The following is a 16,807-nucleotide window of genomic DNA, read 5'->3' on the forward strand; positions in this document are numbered from 1 at the left end:
CGGGGTGGGTGTGGGAGGGAGGGCGAGTGTCAGTTTTATTCTTGGTGTTCAAGTGCAATAAATAGCTACCAACTTCTGAGCATGGAAACGGATGATTCTCCGTCACTGCAGTGACTCAGACCGTCTGCCACCACCTTGTCCCTCCGTCACCGCGCTCCTGTCCTCGAAAGCATCGAGGCTGGGACCGAGCCTCGAGCAGCGGCTGCAGGTACCCTGGGTGACAGCATCCCCGGGGCTTGGGGAGAGCTTGATGTCACCCCCAGACCTGCCTAACCCCAACCCAGCCCTTTTTCCTAGGGACAGGCCTCCAGTGGGGCGCTGCAGATGTCTGGGAGACCCCATGAGCTAGCCAGAGATGGCTGGGAGGTGGGGACCACCGAGCTGTCACCCTTGCCCACCAGCCAGCAAGAAGTTTTGGGGGAGGTGATGTTGCAGGGTGTGGGGGGACACAAACTCCCCCGGATGGGTTTGGGGAGGGGCTTTGCCCATGCAGGCAGGCTGGTACCCGGGGAGGGGGGGATGCGCTGTGACAGTTCCTCTCCCCTGCTCTGCTGACCCCAAATCCCAGCCGCGGTCCCGCTACTCGCCGGGGATGCCACCAAGTGCCATGTACCACGGTCCCAGCAGGTGTCAGCACCAGACCGCTCCTGCCACCGCTGTCACCCAGCCCGGGACGGGCAGGGCGAGGGGCAGAGACCCCGGGACTGCCCCTGTCCCCTGGCCATCCCTCCCTGACCCCGTGCCAGAGGGTATTGCCAAAAGCCTGGGAGAAAGCCCCTGGGCTCTCCGGGAGAGCAGCAGGACACGCTGGGAGGCCAAAGCATCATATCACAGAATCTTCTAGGTTGGAAGGGACCTTAAAGATCATCTTGTCCAACCGTCAACCTAACTGACAAAAATAGACACCCACACAACAAACAAGGAGAATCACCATCACTAAACCATACCTCCCAGCACTTCATCAACCCGTCTTTTGAACACCTCCAGGGATGGGGCCTCAACCACCTCCCTGGGCAGCCCATTCCAATGGCTGAGAACCCTTTCAGTGAAAAAATTTTTCCTACTATCCAGCATGAACCTCCCCTGGTGTAACTTGAGGCCATTTCCTCTCATCCTGTCGCCTGTGACTTGAGAGAAGAGACCGACCCCCACCTCTCTACACCCTCCTTTCAGGGAGTTGGAGAGAGCAATAAGGTCTCCCCTCAGCCTCCTCTTCTCCAGGCTAAATAACCCCAGCAGAGTTGGGGGTCCTCATCTCTGGGGACATGGGGAGGATGGCATCAGACCCCAGGTGCAGGGTACGGATGCAGTGCTGGTCCTGCTGTGGGTGTGCTGCCACCAGCGAGTCCCACATCTCTCCTGGCCCAGGGGACATGTCCTCCAGCTGTGCTGCTGCCCTTGGTTTCCTCTCGCCGCTGTCAGCTTTGCTCCCCACCACTTCTCCCGTGTAGCCTCTGCTCCATCCTTCTCATCCCTCTGCAACTCAACGCTGATTGATGGCAGCTGCCAAAGGGGAGTCCAGAAGATCCCAGAATTACAAGCGGGAATTTAAGGAATGTGGCAGGACCCCACGTGGGTAGGAAAAGGTCAGAGACATGCAGGGAGCGGAGCAGCTTGCTCGGCCCAAGGCACCTCCACCTCCATGCCGTGGGAGGGTGGCAGGCTCTCCTGGTTGCTCCGGCACATTGTGGTGGGCAGAGACACCATGAAATGCCCGAGCCCATCACCCACTCCATCACACTGTGCAGACCCCGGTGTGTGTCCCCGCCCAGGGCCAGCCCAGCTGGGGCTCCCCAACCAGCACCCATGACGATGGCTGGGCAACACCGTGACCTCCTGAGGCCTCCTGCTTGGTAAATAGTGTCAAGGTTAGAGCGAGGGATTCATTGGGGCCATAAATGTTTATGGCAGGCCCTTCCCGCTCCCCAGCCGCCACGGCCTGAACTTTCCATCAGCGACACTTTTATGGCCAACCTCTAATGATTAACCCAGGGGACAGCAGTAGAAGGTGCTTTGCAGCCCAGTTGTGCTGCCAGAGCCCCAGTTGCCCAGAGAAGCTGGAGCTGAGGGACCCCCATCATCTCCTTGGGCTGCAGCCATGGTGGGGTATGGCAGGGAGACCATGGAAAGCTGTCGGTGGTCCTGCAGGGAAAAGGAAGGGCAGAGCCAGCTGGGAAGGGAGCTCAGCATCCCTGGGTATGGGGAGGCGAGTGGAAGGCTGGGACCGAGCCCTGGGCAGCAGCTGGAGGCAGCTGGCGCTTCCCTCCTGCCTGCGGGATGCTGGTACCCTGGGTGACAGCATCCCTGGGGCTTGGGGAGAGCTTGATGTCACCCCCAGACCTGCCTAACCCCAACCCAGCCCTTTTCCCAGGGACAGGCCTCCAGTGGGGTGCTGCAGATGTCTGGGAGACCCCATGAGCTAGCCAGAGATGGCTGGGAGGTGGGGACCACCGAGCTGTCACCCTTGTCCACCGGCCAGCAAGAAGTTTTGGGGAGGTGATGTTGCAGGGTGTGGGGGGACACAAACTCCCCCGGATGGGTTTGGGGAGGGGCTTTGCCCATGCAGGCAGGCTGGTACCCGGGGAGGGGGGGATGCGCTGTGACAGTTCCTCTCCCCTGCTCTGCTGACCCCAAATCCCAGCCGCGGTCCCGCTACTCGCCGGGGATGCCACCAAGTGCCATGTACCACGGTCCCAGCAGGTGTCAGCACCAGACCGCTCCTGCCACCGCTGTCACCCAGCCCGGGACGGGCAGGGCGAGGGGCAGAGACCCCGGGACTGCCCCTGTCCCCTGGCCATCCCTCCCTGACCCCGTGCCAGAGGGTATTGCCAAAAGCCTGGGAGAAAGCCCCTGGGCTCTCCGGGAGAGCAGCAGGACACGCTGGGAGGCCAAAGCATCATATCACAGAATCTTCTAGGTTGGAAGGAGGGGACCAAAGCATCATATCACAGAATCACAGAATCACAGAATCTTCTAGGTTGGAAGGGACCTTAAAGATCATCTTGTCCAACCGTCAACCTAACTGACAAAAATAGACACCCACACAACAAACAAGGAGCATCATCACTAAACCATACCTCCCAGCACTACATCAACCCGGCTTTTGAACACCTCCAGGGATGGTGCCTCAACCACCTCCCTGGGCAGCCCATTCCAATGTCTGATAACCCTTTCAGTGAAAAAATTTTTCCTAATATCCAGCCTGAACCTCCCCTGGTGCAACTTGAGGCCATTTCCTCTTGTCCTGTCGCCTGTGACTTGAGAGAAGAGACCGACCCCCACCTCTCTACACCCTCCTTTCAGGGAGTTGGAGAGAGCAATAAGGTCTCCCCTCAGCCTCCTCTTCTCCAGGCTAAATAACCCCAGCAGAGTTGGGGGTCCTCATCTCTGGGGACATGGGGAGGATGGCATCAGACCCCAGGTGCAGGGTACGGATGCAGTGCTGGTCCTGCTGTGGGTGTGCTGCCACCAGCGAGTCCCACATCTCTCCTGGCCCAGGGGACATGTCCTCCAGCTGTGCTGCTGCCCTTGGTTTCCTCTCGCCGCTGTCAGCTTTGCTCCCCACCACTTCTCCCGTGTAGCCTCTGCTCCATCCTTCTCATCCCTCTGCAACTCAACGCTGATTGATGGCAGCTGCCAAAGGGGAGTCCAGAAGATCCCAGAATTACAAGCGGGAATTTAAGGAATGTGGCAGGACCCCATGTGGGTAGGAAAAGGTCAGAGACATGCAGGGAGCAGAGCAGCTTGCTCAGCCCAAGGCACCTCCATCTCCGTGCCGTGGGAGGGTGTCAGGCTCTCCTGGTTGCTCCGGCACATTGTGGTGGGCAGAGACACCATGAAATGCCCGAGCCCATCACCCACTCCATCACACTGTGCAGACCCCGGTGTGTGTCCCCGCCCAGGGCCAGCCCAGCTGGGGCTCCCCAACCAGCACCCATGACGATGGCTGGGCAACACCGTGACCTCCTGAGGCCTCCTGCTTGGTAAATAGTGTCAAGGTTAGAGCGAGGGATTCATTGGGGCCATAAATGTTTATGGCAGGCCCTTCCCGCTCCCCAGCCGCCACGGCCTGAACTTTCCATCAGCGACACTTTTATGGCCAACCTCTAATGATTAACCCGGGGGCTAGCAGTAGAAGGTGCTTTGCAGCCCGGTCGTGCTGCCAGAGCCCCAGTTGCCCAGAGAAGCTGGAGCTGAGGGACCCCCATCATCTCCTTGGGCTGCAGCCATGGTGGGGTATGGCAGGGAGACCATGGAAAGCCATCGAAGGTCCTGCAGGGAAAAGGAAGGGCAGAGCCAGCTGGGAAGGGAGCTCAGCATCCCTGGGTATGGGGAGGCGAGTGGGCAGGAAAAGAAGGTGTTGGATCAGGCCCTACGCTTTCAGAAGGGTGAAGGCAATAATTAAATCTCCCCAACCATTAAGGAAACCCACAGCCTTGTGCCAGTATTCACCTTTGAAGCTCAGCCGGTGGTGCTGGACCCAGAGCTGCCACAGCCCGTGGGGTTAATAACCCAGTGCACGGGGACTACAAGCATAATCCAGACATAAACGTTAATTATTCTGTTATCCTGGGTTTTTGGCTTTTACCTGACCACGACAGAGATTTTAGAGGACAAAGCCCAGGGAGGCTGTGCCCCCCCAATCCCCGGAAGCCCCCCTGGACATGCCCTTCTTGCTTGCTGAGAACCCCCAAAATAACCCACCTAGAATCTGTGTCACACATTGCTTTTTAATGGCGAGCTGATGGTACACAGGGGAAGGTGCACACAACACCGGGGTGATGGGGACTGGCAGTTTTGGGTCGGAAAAGCCCCATTCAGGAGCTCCCCAGCACCCCTCAGCAGCGCTGGCAGGAGATAGGGTCTCTGGGATATGGGCTCTGGGCTGAGTTACCCCAAAATCACACACTGAAACCCAGCCCTTTGCATTTCCCTGCGAAAAACAGCCCCCCCCTCAGCTGAGGGACAGAGACAAGGTCCAGCTGAGACCTGTCCCTGACCTGCACACATGGGGAAGAGGTCACCCAGCCTCTTCCTTCAGCTCACCCCAGCCCTGCCAGGCACTGTGGGGAAGAGCCGCCTGGACCCACCGAGGTCCCTGGGGATCTACAAGCTTGGAAAGGCCCAAGCTGATTTGTTTATAAAGCATTTTGTTTTCCTTCTAATTTTTTTTTTAATTGCTCGTTTACTAGGTCAGATTTCTTCAGCAGGACACTGATTTTGCTGGAGTATCTCTGTGTGAACAGAGCGTCCGCGGGGCATGGAGGACGTTACAGCCCTTTCCCACATGTGTTTATGGGTTATTGGAGTTAAATACACATGAGCAGTGAACAGACCAACGGAGAGGACCTCCTCCTCCTCCTCACCTCCCGCAGCCAGAGCATTTCCGCAGCCTGAGCATCCCAGGGAAGCACTGGGGCTGAGGGTGGGAGGGAGACAGCCCAGACACTTGCACCACACACTGTCACACGAACGCACGGACTCGTCACACAGCTTGCCACACTGAACAGAAACACCTTGGGAGCACCAGGATGGGCAGCAGGTCCGTTCTGGTGGGGCCAGGGTGGTGGCAAGGAGGCCAGCAGGGTCAGCAGCTCCCAAAAGACCCCGTCAAGCCATCCTGAAGTGCCGCAGTGCAACTTGTGCAAACTGAGGGGGTAAACCAAGCCATGGGGCGCTGGGTCCCCTCACATCATGGACTCCTCCTCCTCTTCCTCCTCAATTTCCCGGTCCACCTCGATGGCCGTGTTCTCGTAGCTGGTGATGCCCCCGTATTTCCTCATGTGGACCATCAGTGGCTTGGGGGACTGGCTGCCAGCCAGGCTTGTCACATACATGCCAGTCCGGTTCTCCTCCAGCGACGGGCCCCAGTCCATGGCGGGCCGGCTGGCTTGCTTGACTCGCTGCGAGGGGACAGGTGGAGGGAGCATGGCAACCCAGCACCAGCTCCTACTCTGCTCTCCTCTCGGCCACTCACCCATCCCTCCCAGGGGATTGGAAGAGCCCCCAGTGAGGATGGGATGGGGTTAGAGCCACCCAGGCAAGGGGTTAGCCTCATTCAAGGTGGCTCCTGGCCATGCTACCATGCCCGTGGCTGTGCTAAGACAGGTCACAGCCATCTAGGGTTCCAGCTGATGACTTGCTGCCTGGTGAGGACAGCAAGATCTGCTGCCTCTGCTTTTACCAGCCTGGGGTGAGCAGCAAATCCCAGCTGAGGCTGGGAAGGCTGTGATCAACCAACAGCTCCATAACCTCCTCCCAGGCAAAGCCTTTCAGCAGAGCGATCCTGCCTGCATGGCCCAGCAGCTGCCTTCCTTGCTCTGTCATTGCTCCTGCAAAATGGGTGCAAAGTCCCACATGTCCATGCCTGCCCCACGCTAGGGACAATGTACTGGGCAAGGTGTAACAGGGATGCACACGGGGCTGCCCCTTGGGAAGCAGCATAACTCAGTGCCCACCTGGCATCACAGGAGGGGATGCTGCTGGAAATGCCCTGGGACACACCATCTCTCACACCCCATGGGCAGCAAGAAGGGAGGGGGTCACACACCTCCAGGAGAGAGGGTGCAGAAATTTCCAAGATAGGGGTTTGTGGTCACCCCTGCACATTTCTGGGGTGCTCCCCAGCACCTCCTACCTCCCACAGCGTGCCTTCTTCTTGGAGAACAGCCACCACCATGCCCACGGGAATCATCAGACAGGAGAGGACTCCCATGAGGATGCCCAAGACCTCAGCCCAGGCAGGGAAGCGGTAGCTGCCATACTCAGAGGGTTGGTACTTGACGATGTTGTACACCAGCAGAGCCTGCAGGGTGGGGAGAAAGAGAGGTCAGTCCAGAGCCTGCTGAAGGTCTCATGCTCAAAAAAAGGCCTGGAGACCTCCCAGCAGAACCAGAATGGTCTCTGGCGCAGGAGACACCATCAGAGCAACTTCTTGCGAGGGGAGGTGAACCAGGGATGCTGCTACACCTGCAGCTCTCCAACACCATCCACTGCAGCATCTCCAACACCCACATCCAGTTACCATCATTGTTGCCGGGGACAGGACCATCCAGCAGGCTCTGAAGTAGGGCCCTGGTTTGAAGCCCAGCATCATGTGGATATCTCGGCAGAACCTCTTCATGCCTGGAGGAGGGAGAGGGATAGGGCCTCAGAAACCATAAACCCTCCCCAGAGCCAGGTGCCTGTACCAGGCTGCCCTGCACTGACAAAAAGCTGTGGTTTGAATGCTCTGCAGCAAAGAAGCATTTCCCCACCCAGCTGGGAGATGGAGAAAGGGGGGCCCACCTTACTCTGTCTGAGGGACCAGGCTCAGCACTCCAAGTATCTCTTGGAGAGGTGAATCCAGTGATGGCCAAGAAGAAACAAGTGATGAGAGCAGAGGTGTTTCATGCTCTGTTTTGAGGTTGATGGCTCCCCTACCACTCCCTCTAAATCCCTCTCTTCATACAGACAGCCTGCCCTTCCCTTTGGGGACACCCTTACCATAGACACGTGTCACCACGAGGCAGGTAGTGATCACCACCACCATGAGACCAAAGCCAGCACTGTAGTCATCCAGTAGGACCAGCCAGTACATCCCACCCTGTGGAGGCAAAGCACAGTGGCCAGCATCCCTGCGACCAGCACCCCAATAAACCACCCCCCATGTCCTCTCACTTTTGGGGACACATCCTTTTAGGCTCTTTGGGGGCATGGGAAAGACCCCCTCAGGGGACATTGCTCTCCTTCTAGGGTTGTTGCAGGGACAGGAATAGTACGGTGTCTTCCCCTTTGGACCTCACATCCCCAGGAAGCCAGGCTCATTGTTTGTGTCTCTTCCACCTTGTCAGCTGATGTGAATATATGTGCCTCTGAAAACACAGCCTCTGCCCTAAGCTCTGCCTAAAATGAGGTCCTACCTGGTCCCCACAATGCGTCCAGCCCCACACCCTTACCTCTGTTGTGAGAATGAGCCCCATCAGGAAGAGAACAATGCAGATGACAGCTGAGAAGGAAGCTTTTTTTGGACGAAGATAGTAGGGAAATTCATCTGTCACTGCCGTAACGATGGTCTCCATAAAAGCAAACTGCACACAAGGGAGAAGAGGGTCCCCTGAGCCCCCCAGGGCTGCCTGGGCACCATGGTTGACTTGGTGGACTCTGTCCTTACCTGGCTGTCCAGGCCCAGGGTCAACAGCATGAAGAAGAACAGGAAAGACCAGAATGGAGAAAGGGGGAGCATTGTCATGGCCTGGGGGTACACCACAAAAGCCAGGCCAGGACCTAGGGGAGATAAAGGACAGCAGGGTGAAAGGGGGTGACAGTGCTGGGCACAGGGGGATGGAGGAGAGGGAGAGAAGTACCACAGCAGGGACCTGTCGGGCATCCTGCAAGATGTGCAGGAGGGGTCCTGCAGCAGAGGGTGGAAAGGTGCAGGAGAACCAACCTGCTCCTTGCTCAGGTCTTTATTAGACATCGCTTGATGCTGCTCAAGGTTTGCACAGCAGGAACTGGTCTCCCCTCTTCCCTCCCCCTGGCCAGCTGAGCATACAGCTCCAACCCTCACGCTGACACCCTTGGATACCTTCCATTCTGTAAGGGATGCTCCTCAGTGCACCCAGGCAGGGGGTCAAGGAGATTGGGTCTTCATTTGGCCTCACCTGCTTTTGCCACCTGGTTAACAGGGACCCCAAGCTCCTGGGACATGTATCCCAAAACAGAGAAGATGGCAAACCCTGCCAGGATGCTGGTGATGGCATTGCCCAGGGTCACTATGAAGGTGTCCCTACAGAGGAGAAAGGAGATGCTTTGAACATGTCCACGCCATCCCACCCCATACCAGTGCACTGTGGCATTGCCAGCCCCAGGTGCCACACTGAGGTGACCCAGTACAATTCTCCTCCAGGACCTCTCTTGGCATGTTCTTTCCAGGGTCAAAAGGAGTGTATATCTAATGACATGGGCCATTTTGCAGGGTTTCTCCTGAGCTTGCTTTCCCCAGTGGAGGGGATCAGCTCAAATGTCCAACACCCAGACTATCCTGTCTGGTGGTCTCCTGCAACGGATACTGGGGACAGGACAAACATTCATAACTAGCCTCAAATATCCTCAGCCTTCAGCATCTGCAGCCCAAAACTTCCGAGCCTGGCACTGTCTTGATGTTTAGGAGAGTTTTCCCTTCCTCTGTCCCTCTTGAGCCTGTGCAAGCTGCCAGGTACGTGTAAGGTGCCCAGGCAAGGAGGACCACTGGGTGACCATGTGCTGCACCGTGTGCTTCTGCTGGCTTTGAACTCACCAGCTGAGGTTTTCATGGCTCTCCCCAACCCATGATTTTTACAAGACAACAGCTGGTTCCCACCTGTAGATATTCTGATGGAAGGTGTTGTATGAGGCGAAGGTGAGAAGGCCCCCAAAGCCTACCCCAAGGGAGTAGAAAATCTGCAGGGCTGCCTCAATCCACACCTGGGGGAAGGAAGCAGGTCTGAGGACAGCAGGTCTGAGGAGGCACCCAACTATGAGAACCATCTCTGTTACATGCTGGAGGTGGCAAGAGAAGGTTCATATTTGTCTTGAACAAACTGCACAAGATTCTGCTCACCTTGGAAGACAGCAAGTGATCAAACTGGGGCGTGAGGTAAAACCGGATCCCCTTCCAGGCCCCCTCCAGGGTCACACCACGAATGAGCAGCATCACCAGGATGAGGTACGGGAAGGTGGCGGTGAAGTACACGACCTGTGGGAGAGCAGAGCCAGCTGGGAGAGCCAGAAGTACAAGCACAGCGTGAGCGGTCCCTCCCAGCCCCGTCCTTGGGGTGGGACACCGCATCGCCCACCAACACCCTGCAGTACTGGGGTCCTTGGGATGCAGCAGGGCCAGTGGTGGCAGCTCTGCCAGCGTCTGGCTGTGAAAGCCATCCCCAACGTGGCCGGAGTTCAGCTGATGTTGTTTATGGGTCTCACTTTCCTTATGATGCAGATGGGCATCACTGTAGATTCTTCCAAAGAAGAATCTTCCAGCCCTTACCTTGCCAGAGGATTTGACTCCCTTTAGGATGCACAGATAGACGATAGTCCAAGAAAGGAGCAGGCAAAGACACAGGTTCCAGCGGATCCTCCCGGGATCCCCGATGCCAGAGCTCCCTTGGATGTGCAGGACGTACCGGCTGGAAGGACAACAGCCAGTGAGGGGCCACAGGCAGCCCCTGCCTTCTTCCAGAGGCTCCCTCTGAACCTAGCAATGTCTCTGCTGCAAAGAACAACCTTGTCAAAAATCCCAGCAATGACAGAGCAAGAAGGTGCTGGCAGCTATTTCCTGGGGAGAGGAGAGCTGTTGGTGTGATTTCTCCACCAGGCATTAAACAGCCCAGAGGGGATGTCTCAAGCAGAGGCGGCTTGAGAGCAAATTCCCAGCCAGTCGAGGCATCGGATGCATTTCAGTCTAACATATCTCCAGGCCAGCAAAGCAGCACTAGATCATGGACACCTCCCACATCCCAGGGACATAATCCCAATGGCTAAACGATATACCCCACAGCTGACCCCAAGAGCCCATCACTGCACCCACAATGCCCACCATGATGTCCACCATGACATGAGATGTGCAGCAGAGACCTTCACCCCTCATCCCACTCCCTGTTTAGATGCCAACCATGTTCCCATGGCCAACCATGTTCAGGCTGACCTCTTTACCTCCAGTACTCCTCACTGGGGCTGACGGTGTTGCTGATGTTGATGGGGAAGGTGGTGTTCCCCGCCTTGATGACATGGTGGTCCAGGCACAGGTCAGTGTTCCACCAGTTGCCGCAGTGCTGCCAGGGCAAGTCGCTTGTGAGGGATGCAAAGAGGTAGAAGAGAACGTAAGCAATGATCATATTGTAGTAAATGGCCACCAGGGAGACGATGAGGATCGTGCCCATGCCAACGCCTGGAGGAAGGAGAGGGTAAAGAAGGAGTGAGCCATCTCTCCGGAACAGAGCACATCCAAAACCAGGGTCAGACACTGGATCTCAGCAGCTAAATGTTTAACCAATCAGAGGTTCATCTGGTGGGGGAAGCCTCTTATTTCCATTATTCCTTCTGGACATGCCTTCTCTGAATGGATGATCTATTGCATCATACAGATAATTTTATTCCAATTTAATGTTGCAAGTAAAAGTACTTGATTTGACTTTTTTTTTAATGCCTTATTCTTACCTTTGTCTTTAACATTCATTTCTTAGTCTTGATGCTATATTCTGTACACTAGCTGGCTTAATAATTTTCATATGATTTCTAGAGCTGGTCATGACAATGAGAGCCTCCAAAGTCTGACAGATCTCATATGTGTCTTGCAACTACTAGAACACTTAACCCAGAAGTCCAGTCTGATCCAACTTCCCCTGGGATTTAACCTTTGATTCTAACAAGAGCTTTGAGGATCACAGGACAATGCTGGTGGTCCATGTCCTCATCAAGCAGCTCTTCTAGAGGCCCTGGGCTTCACTCTCGCACCTTTAAAGAGAGGGCTTATCTTCCAGACAGCGAGCGGCCCCAGGCTGGAGAACTGGCCAAGCGACAGCTCCATGAAGAAGATGGGGATCCCACAGATGGCCAGCATGATGAAGTAAGGAATGAGGAAAGCTCCTGCAAGAAGCAAGAAAAACACCCTAAAAATAACATCTTGTCAAAGACACATCCCACCAGCCCAGCCCAGTGAGGGAGAGATGTGGCCACTCCAAAGGATGCTGGAGTACCTCCTCCATTGGTGTAAGCCCTGTAGGGGAACCTCCAGACATTTCCGAGGCCCACACAGTATCCAATGCAGGAGAGGAGGAAATCAAGCCGCCCCGTCCAGTTCCCTCTGTCTTCCGGGCACTCGGAGCCCAGGTCTCCGTCCTGGCTGCTGGGACTCACCAGGAGGTCTGGTGTCACCGGCTGAACGAGAGAGCAGAGGATGGGAGAGGGCAGACAGGGACCAAGGGAAGGAATGAAAACAGGGAGGAAGAGCAGGAGAGAGAGAAGGAGCTCTGAGAGCTCAGGTGTGTGGATTTGTGACCTCCCAAGACATTTGTCCCCAGGCGACACCCTGTCCCAGCAACTCTCTATCACCACCCCAGCCAACGTCCTACTCTGCTGTTGAGCAAGGGAATGGGATAAACGTGATCCCACATGGCCAGAGCTCCCCTGGGAAAGGCAGGTGAGCTACCTGGGAGGGTGATGACCCATCTTGCAACCCCAGTTTCCCAAGAAATCCTTTCAAGAACTCCCCTGGGAAAGGCAGGTGATCCCTGGGAGGGTGATGACCCATCTTGCAACCCCAGTTTCCCAAGAAATCCTTTCAAGAGGCCACAATAAACAGAGCCCAGTGCTGCCCTGCTGCAGTCACCTCCTCTCGTCATCCTCCTCCTCCTCTCTGACCGGACCTCAGGATGCTCCTGCTGCTGGTTCCCATGGAGACACAGATCCGTGCTGCTGATGGTGAAGGCTGCAAGCTCCCACCTTTTGCAGGGTGCACCCCACTCCTCCAGCCACCGGCACCCTGGGGCTGCCAGCACGCTCTCACCAAAGGCACCCAATGCAGAGGCAAACCCATCCCCAGCTGGCGTGCAAACCCCTTGAGGGACAGGACAAGCCAGAGCAAAGTCTTCCCAAAACCAACCCAAAAATGCACTAAAACCTACCATTGAAATCTCATCCCTGCTGACACCAGCAAAGGCAACGGCCAGAAGAAAAAGCTTCGGAAACACAGGCTGAAAAGTCAAAGTGTGACCCAAATATAATGCTGTTGCTATATAACCGTTGCTACCTGGCAGCCTTCCTGCAGAGGTTTAACACAGCTCTCCGGCTTAGCAGCTTCTCCAAACCATGGCCATGCCTGCTAATTAACCCAGCACACGCAGTGAGCATGACCCGTGTGTTTGTGGGCAACGGCCAGACTGCCCTGCAATATCCACCCCCAAAGTTTCAGCTGTTAAAACCTGTATTCACAAAGGTCCTTGCCAGGTGGGGGCAGAACCTTTGGGGTCATCACAATTTGGTCTTCCCCCCTCAAAAGATGCTTCCCCAATCCATCACGGTACCTGGGGAGCTCTCACTTTCCAGGTTTGCAGCTCAGAAAAACAACAAGGAGGGATGCTGGGAGATCATTAAATCCTCTCACCTGATTCCTGCACCTCTGCCTGAATCCTAAACAGCTGCAAGAGGGCACCTGTGAAGCTGCATGATCTGGTGAAATGCAGGTGCCCATCCATCAGGTGTAGAAATCAACACAGAAGCAGCAAAAAAAGAAGAAAGGAGCCAACCAGGTCTTTTCCAAACTATACGTGGCACGATCCCCATCTCAGTCACCCTCTTCAAAGGCCACGGGATGTAGTTTGTCACCTGTGTCTCAGTGATGACTGCCCCTGCTTTTAATATCTTTAGCTGGAGCTCTGCAGTTTAAATTTTGGACCCCAGGGCAGAAAGCAGAGATTGCTCAGGAGTCAGACTCCAAGGATGGTGACATTGCAGTCCCCATCGAGCAGGCTGGGGAGGAATCGGCCAGGGATGCTGCTGGAAAACACACACAGAGGCTGCTCCATGACTGCAATGCCCAAAAAATGCCCCAAATCATAGCCTTTCCAGAGAAAGCCTTTTTCACAGAAAACCTGGCCTATGTGCCTGACTTGAAATGAATTGCAAAATGCAGTATTTAAGGATTCCAGCCCAGATTTGTCCCAAATTGCAGAGAGATGCACACCTCACTACTTCAGGCTGCGGGAAATCTCGCGCCCTGGCTCAATTCCAGCCCTTTTTATAGGATTAATGCTCCCTTTCAGCCTCTGTCATAACAGGAATTTTCTGTTCCAGCAGCAGCTGAAGTGCTCTGGTGCTACGATATTGCTCTAGTGCTTTCCACCATCAACTGCCATCTTTCAAACTGGGCTCCCGTCTCGCGGTTATAAACAGACGGGGACTAACAGCTCCCTTGGCAACCACATCCTCTTTGAACACGGCATCACTTTCCATTATTCACCAGAAGATGCTCCCAAAGAAGTCAGCAAAGCAAAGGTCACCGAGAAGAAAAAGCACTTTGGTCTCTGCCAAGATAAGAGCCGGCTTCCACAAGGAAATTGCCCTGTGCTAATTATTTTCTGTAAACCAATTTACTTAAACCAGTGCAAAACTCAGCTGTATCCGTGAAAAAAAAAAAAACAAAACAGGCAGATTAAAGTTACTTTTTCATCATGTTTTGCCTCCTTTCAAACTGGCGTTGTGGGGTTATTTTGTCAGTGTGCTGTGCGTGGATCACAGCCTTTGATGGGGAGAAATGCCACCCGATGCCAGATTTCTCCCCTGCGGATCCCAGCGCGTCTGTAGAGTGTGAGTCACTTCAGATTAGTTTGAATTGCTGGTTAATCTCTTCGAGAAAAAAAAAAAAACACAACCAAACAGCCTAAAAATTAATTCAAACATAATATGCCTTAGAAAGTGAAGTAAATAAAGCATCTCTGCAGTGTGGGAGAGCCCCTTGAAGGGCTGCACTAACCCCAGTTTCCCCCAGTACATGCCAGAAGAGGGAGCAAGCGATGCTGGAGCCAGCACCGGGTGTTTCTGAGGCTGGAGCAAACTCATTACAGCGATGTCCAGAGCGCAGGGAGCAATCAGAGCTGCAAATGCTTATGGCCTGTCATCCAAAAACCCTGGGGAAGGAAGGTTGGAGGCAGTTTGAGGCAGAGGAGGGCAGTGGCTCAGGCAGGAGGATGCTGCTTGGCTTCCTGGTGGGCATGGGGAAGGGCAGCCCAGACCCTGGCTCCCACCGCTGTCCTCAGGGGGCTTTAGCCCTTTTCCACCAAATAACCCCCTCAAAGAAAATAAGCAAACAAATTAAAAACATCCACTGAGCTCTTCTGGAAATACTGTTATATGCAAAAACCAACCTGAAATCCTTAGAGCCTGAGAAAGATATTCTCTATTAGAGAGGAATTTCCATATGTCTAAAACATGTCTGATGAGAAGGATTAAAAATCCCAGCTCACGGATGGGAAGCGGATCATAATGAGAGGGTGAGGAGGCTGGTGGGGTCCTGGGGCTGGTGCAAACTCCATCAGCCACCACTGGCTCTGGGCAAGCCTGATGCCAACGTTGGATATGGTGGTCTCAAGGTGCTGGACTGGCTGCGAGCACCAGGTTCTCCATCTGGAGCTCAGCAAGAGTATTTTTGGGTAATGAAGGACAGCAGGGGCCTGAACAGCACCAGCAATGGGGAAAATAACTCGGAGACATCTGCATTTCATTCCAGCTGGTCGCTGTGGGACTACATGAATTCCTGAATAAATGTTAAACAGGATCACCAGCAGCAGAGAAATTATTTCAAGCATCTCAGAAAGCCTTTGGAAGGGACAAAGACAACTTTTAATGGATCTTGCAGTCATAAAGTCATCTGAAAAAGCAATTTGTAGGAAAAAGAAGGAGAGGGAAGAGCCAGATGATGCCTCCAAACAATGATGGAGAAAGGTAAGCAGCCCTGAGGTTGCCAGAGCCATCAGATAGCTGCTGGCTTTCATCAGGCCACTACTGGCCTTTTTTACATCATGTCCCAGTATAGGAATTTCCTGGCAGGGATGAAACTCTCCTGGGTTTTCATTCATCCGAAGGCTGGTACAGGTTGGAGTTGCCCTGCCCTGTGGTTGGTGGGCATGGCTTGGCAGAGGGCAGAGCCCGAGGGGCTCACAGCTCTGGGTGGCTGCCTGGCATGCTCTGGGAAGGGCTGACCCACCAGCAGCAGCAGCAGAGTGTCCCCTGTGGCTGCCAGCCTCTGCCACCCCACATCTCTGTGTCCCCATGTAGGATGGGCACAAGACTGGTATCAGTCCCTAGCAGAGGGGGAGACGGGGACCCAGAGAGTCTGGTAAGAGCAAAGTGGTGGTGGAGGGGAGCCTAGGATAGAAAAGAGTGAAAGCTGGGTTTAAAAAGGGTTTCCAACAGGATATAAAAAGGGTTTCCAGCAGGATATAAAAAGGGTTCCTGAAAGCTGGGTTTAAAAAGGGTTTCCAGCAGGATATAAAAAGGGTTTCTAGCTCTGCCAGCTGCCACAGGGCACCAGGTGGTTCAGTGTCCAACACTACCCTGACCCCTTTAATTCCTATGGAGGAGGAGGCAATCCCAGCTGCAGGTGGGCAGCCAGTGTCCAGCTCCCTGTGCTCATCCCGGTGATGGGGGGGGAACCCCTCAGCACCCCCTGAGACCAGGCAGTCCCTGGGGGTGGCAGGAGCAGCATCCCCAGGGAGCCCCATCACAGGGAGGCGGCTCTGCCCCCGGGTTCCCACCCACAGCCGCCGGCAGACACAACACAAATCCTCGCCGGCAGCCCCCGCCTGCAGGGGAGGGATGGGAGAGACCCCCCTCCCACCACCAGCAGGAGTGGGCAGCAGGCAGTACTGGGCCTCTGTGGTCGGCTAATTGCAGCCAGGCAGGAGCAGTCATTCCAAAATGCCCCCCATCCCACTCCCCACCATCCCGCTCCAGCCCCACGCACACACACTATCCCCATCTGCAATCCCTGCCGGGGAAAAGTCTGTCGGCAGCACATGGAGGCTCCCCAGGCTGGGGATCACGGGGGTGATGGGGATGTTGTGCCCCCTGCTCCCCATCTCCCAGCCCTTGGGGGGCACCCCCCGGCTCCATCCTGGCTCTCACCTCCCGGAGATGCTGCTGCCGAATCTTCTTCATCCCAGAATCCTGTTGCTATGCGCTCCCCGCTCCGACACTTTATCCTCTTGCTTTCTCCGGCGACAGGGAGGGAGAAGGGGGAGCGGGCGAAGCGATGACAGGCAAGGAGGGGTGCCACTCTCCTGCCGGCTGGGCT

The 16,807-nt window shown here is 55.3% G+C and overlaps 1 protein-coding gene across 1 annotated transcript; it reads right to left on the reverse strand.

Annotated features, from left to right (window-relative positions):
• Nucleotides 1-4,721: 4,721 nt before the first annotated feature.
• SLC6A7 (solute carrier family 6 (neurotransmitter transporter), member 7) lies at nt 4,722-16,801 on the reverse strand. The gene is made up of 14 exons (XM_014947700.1): nt 16,639-16,801; nt 11,715-11,895; nt 11,473-11,604; nt 10,672-10,906; nt 10,007-10,145; nt 9,581-9,715; nt 9,341-9,444; nt 8,643-8,767; nt 8,153-8,265; nt 7,938-8,069; nt 7,486-7,585; nt 7,025-7,125; nt 6,638-6,805; nt 4,722-5,903 (listed from the first exon to the last, which is right to left on the reverse strand). Exons 1-14 carry the CDS (start codon nt 16,669-16,671, stop codon nt 5,688-5,690), a joined length of 1,914 nt encoding a protein of 637 aa, XP_014803186.1. The 5' UTR covers nt 16,672-16,801; the 3' UTR covers nt 4,722-5,687.
• Nucleotides 16,802-16,807: the final 6 nt, after the last annotated feature.

The sequence above is a fragment of the Calidris pugnax genome, unplaced genomic scaffold, assembly GCF_001431845.1.
Source record: "Calidris pugnax isolate Ruff unplaced genomic scaffold, ASM143184v1 scaffold27, whole genome shotgun sequence".
NCBI lineage: Eukaryota > Metazoa > Chordata > Aves > Charadriiformes > Scolopacidae > Calidris > Calidris pugnax.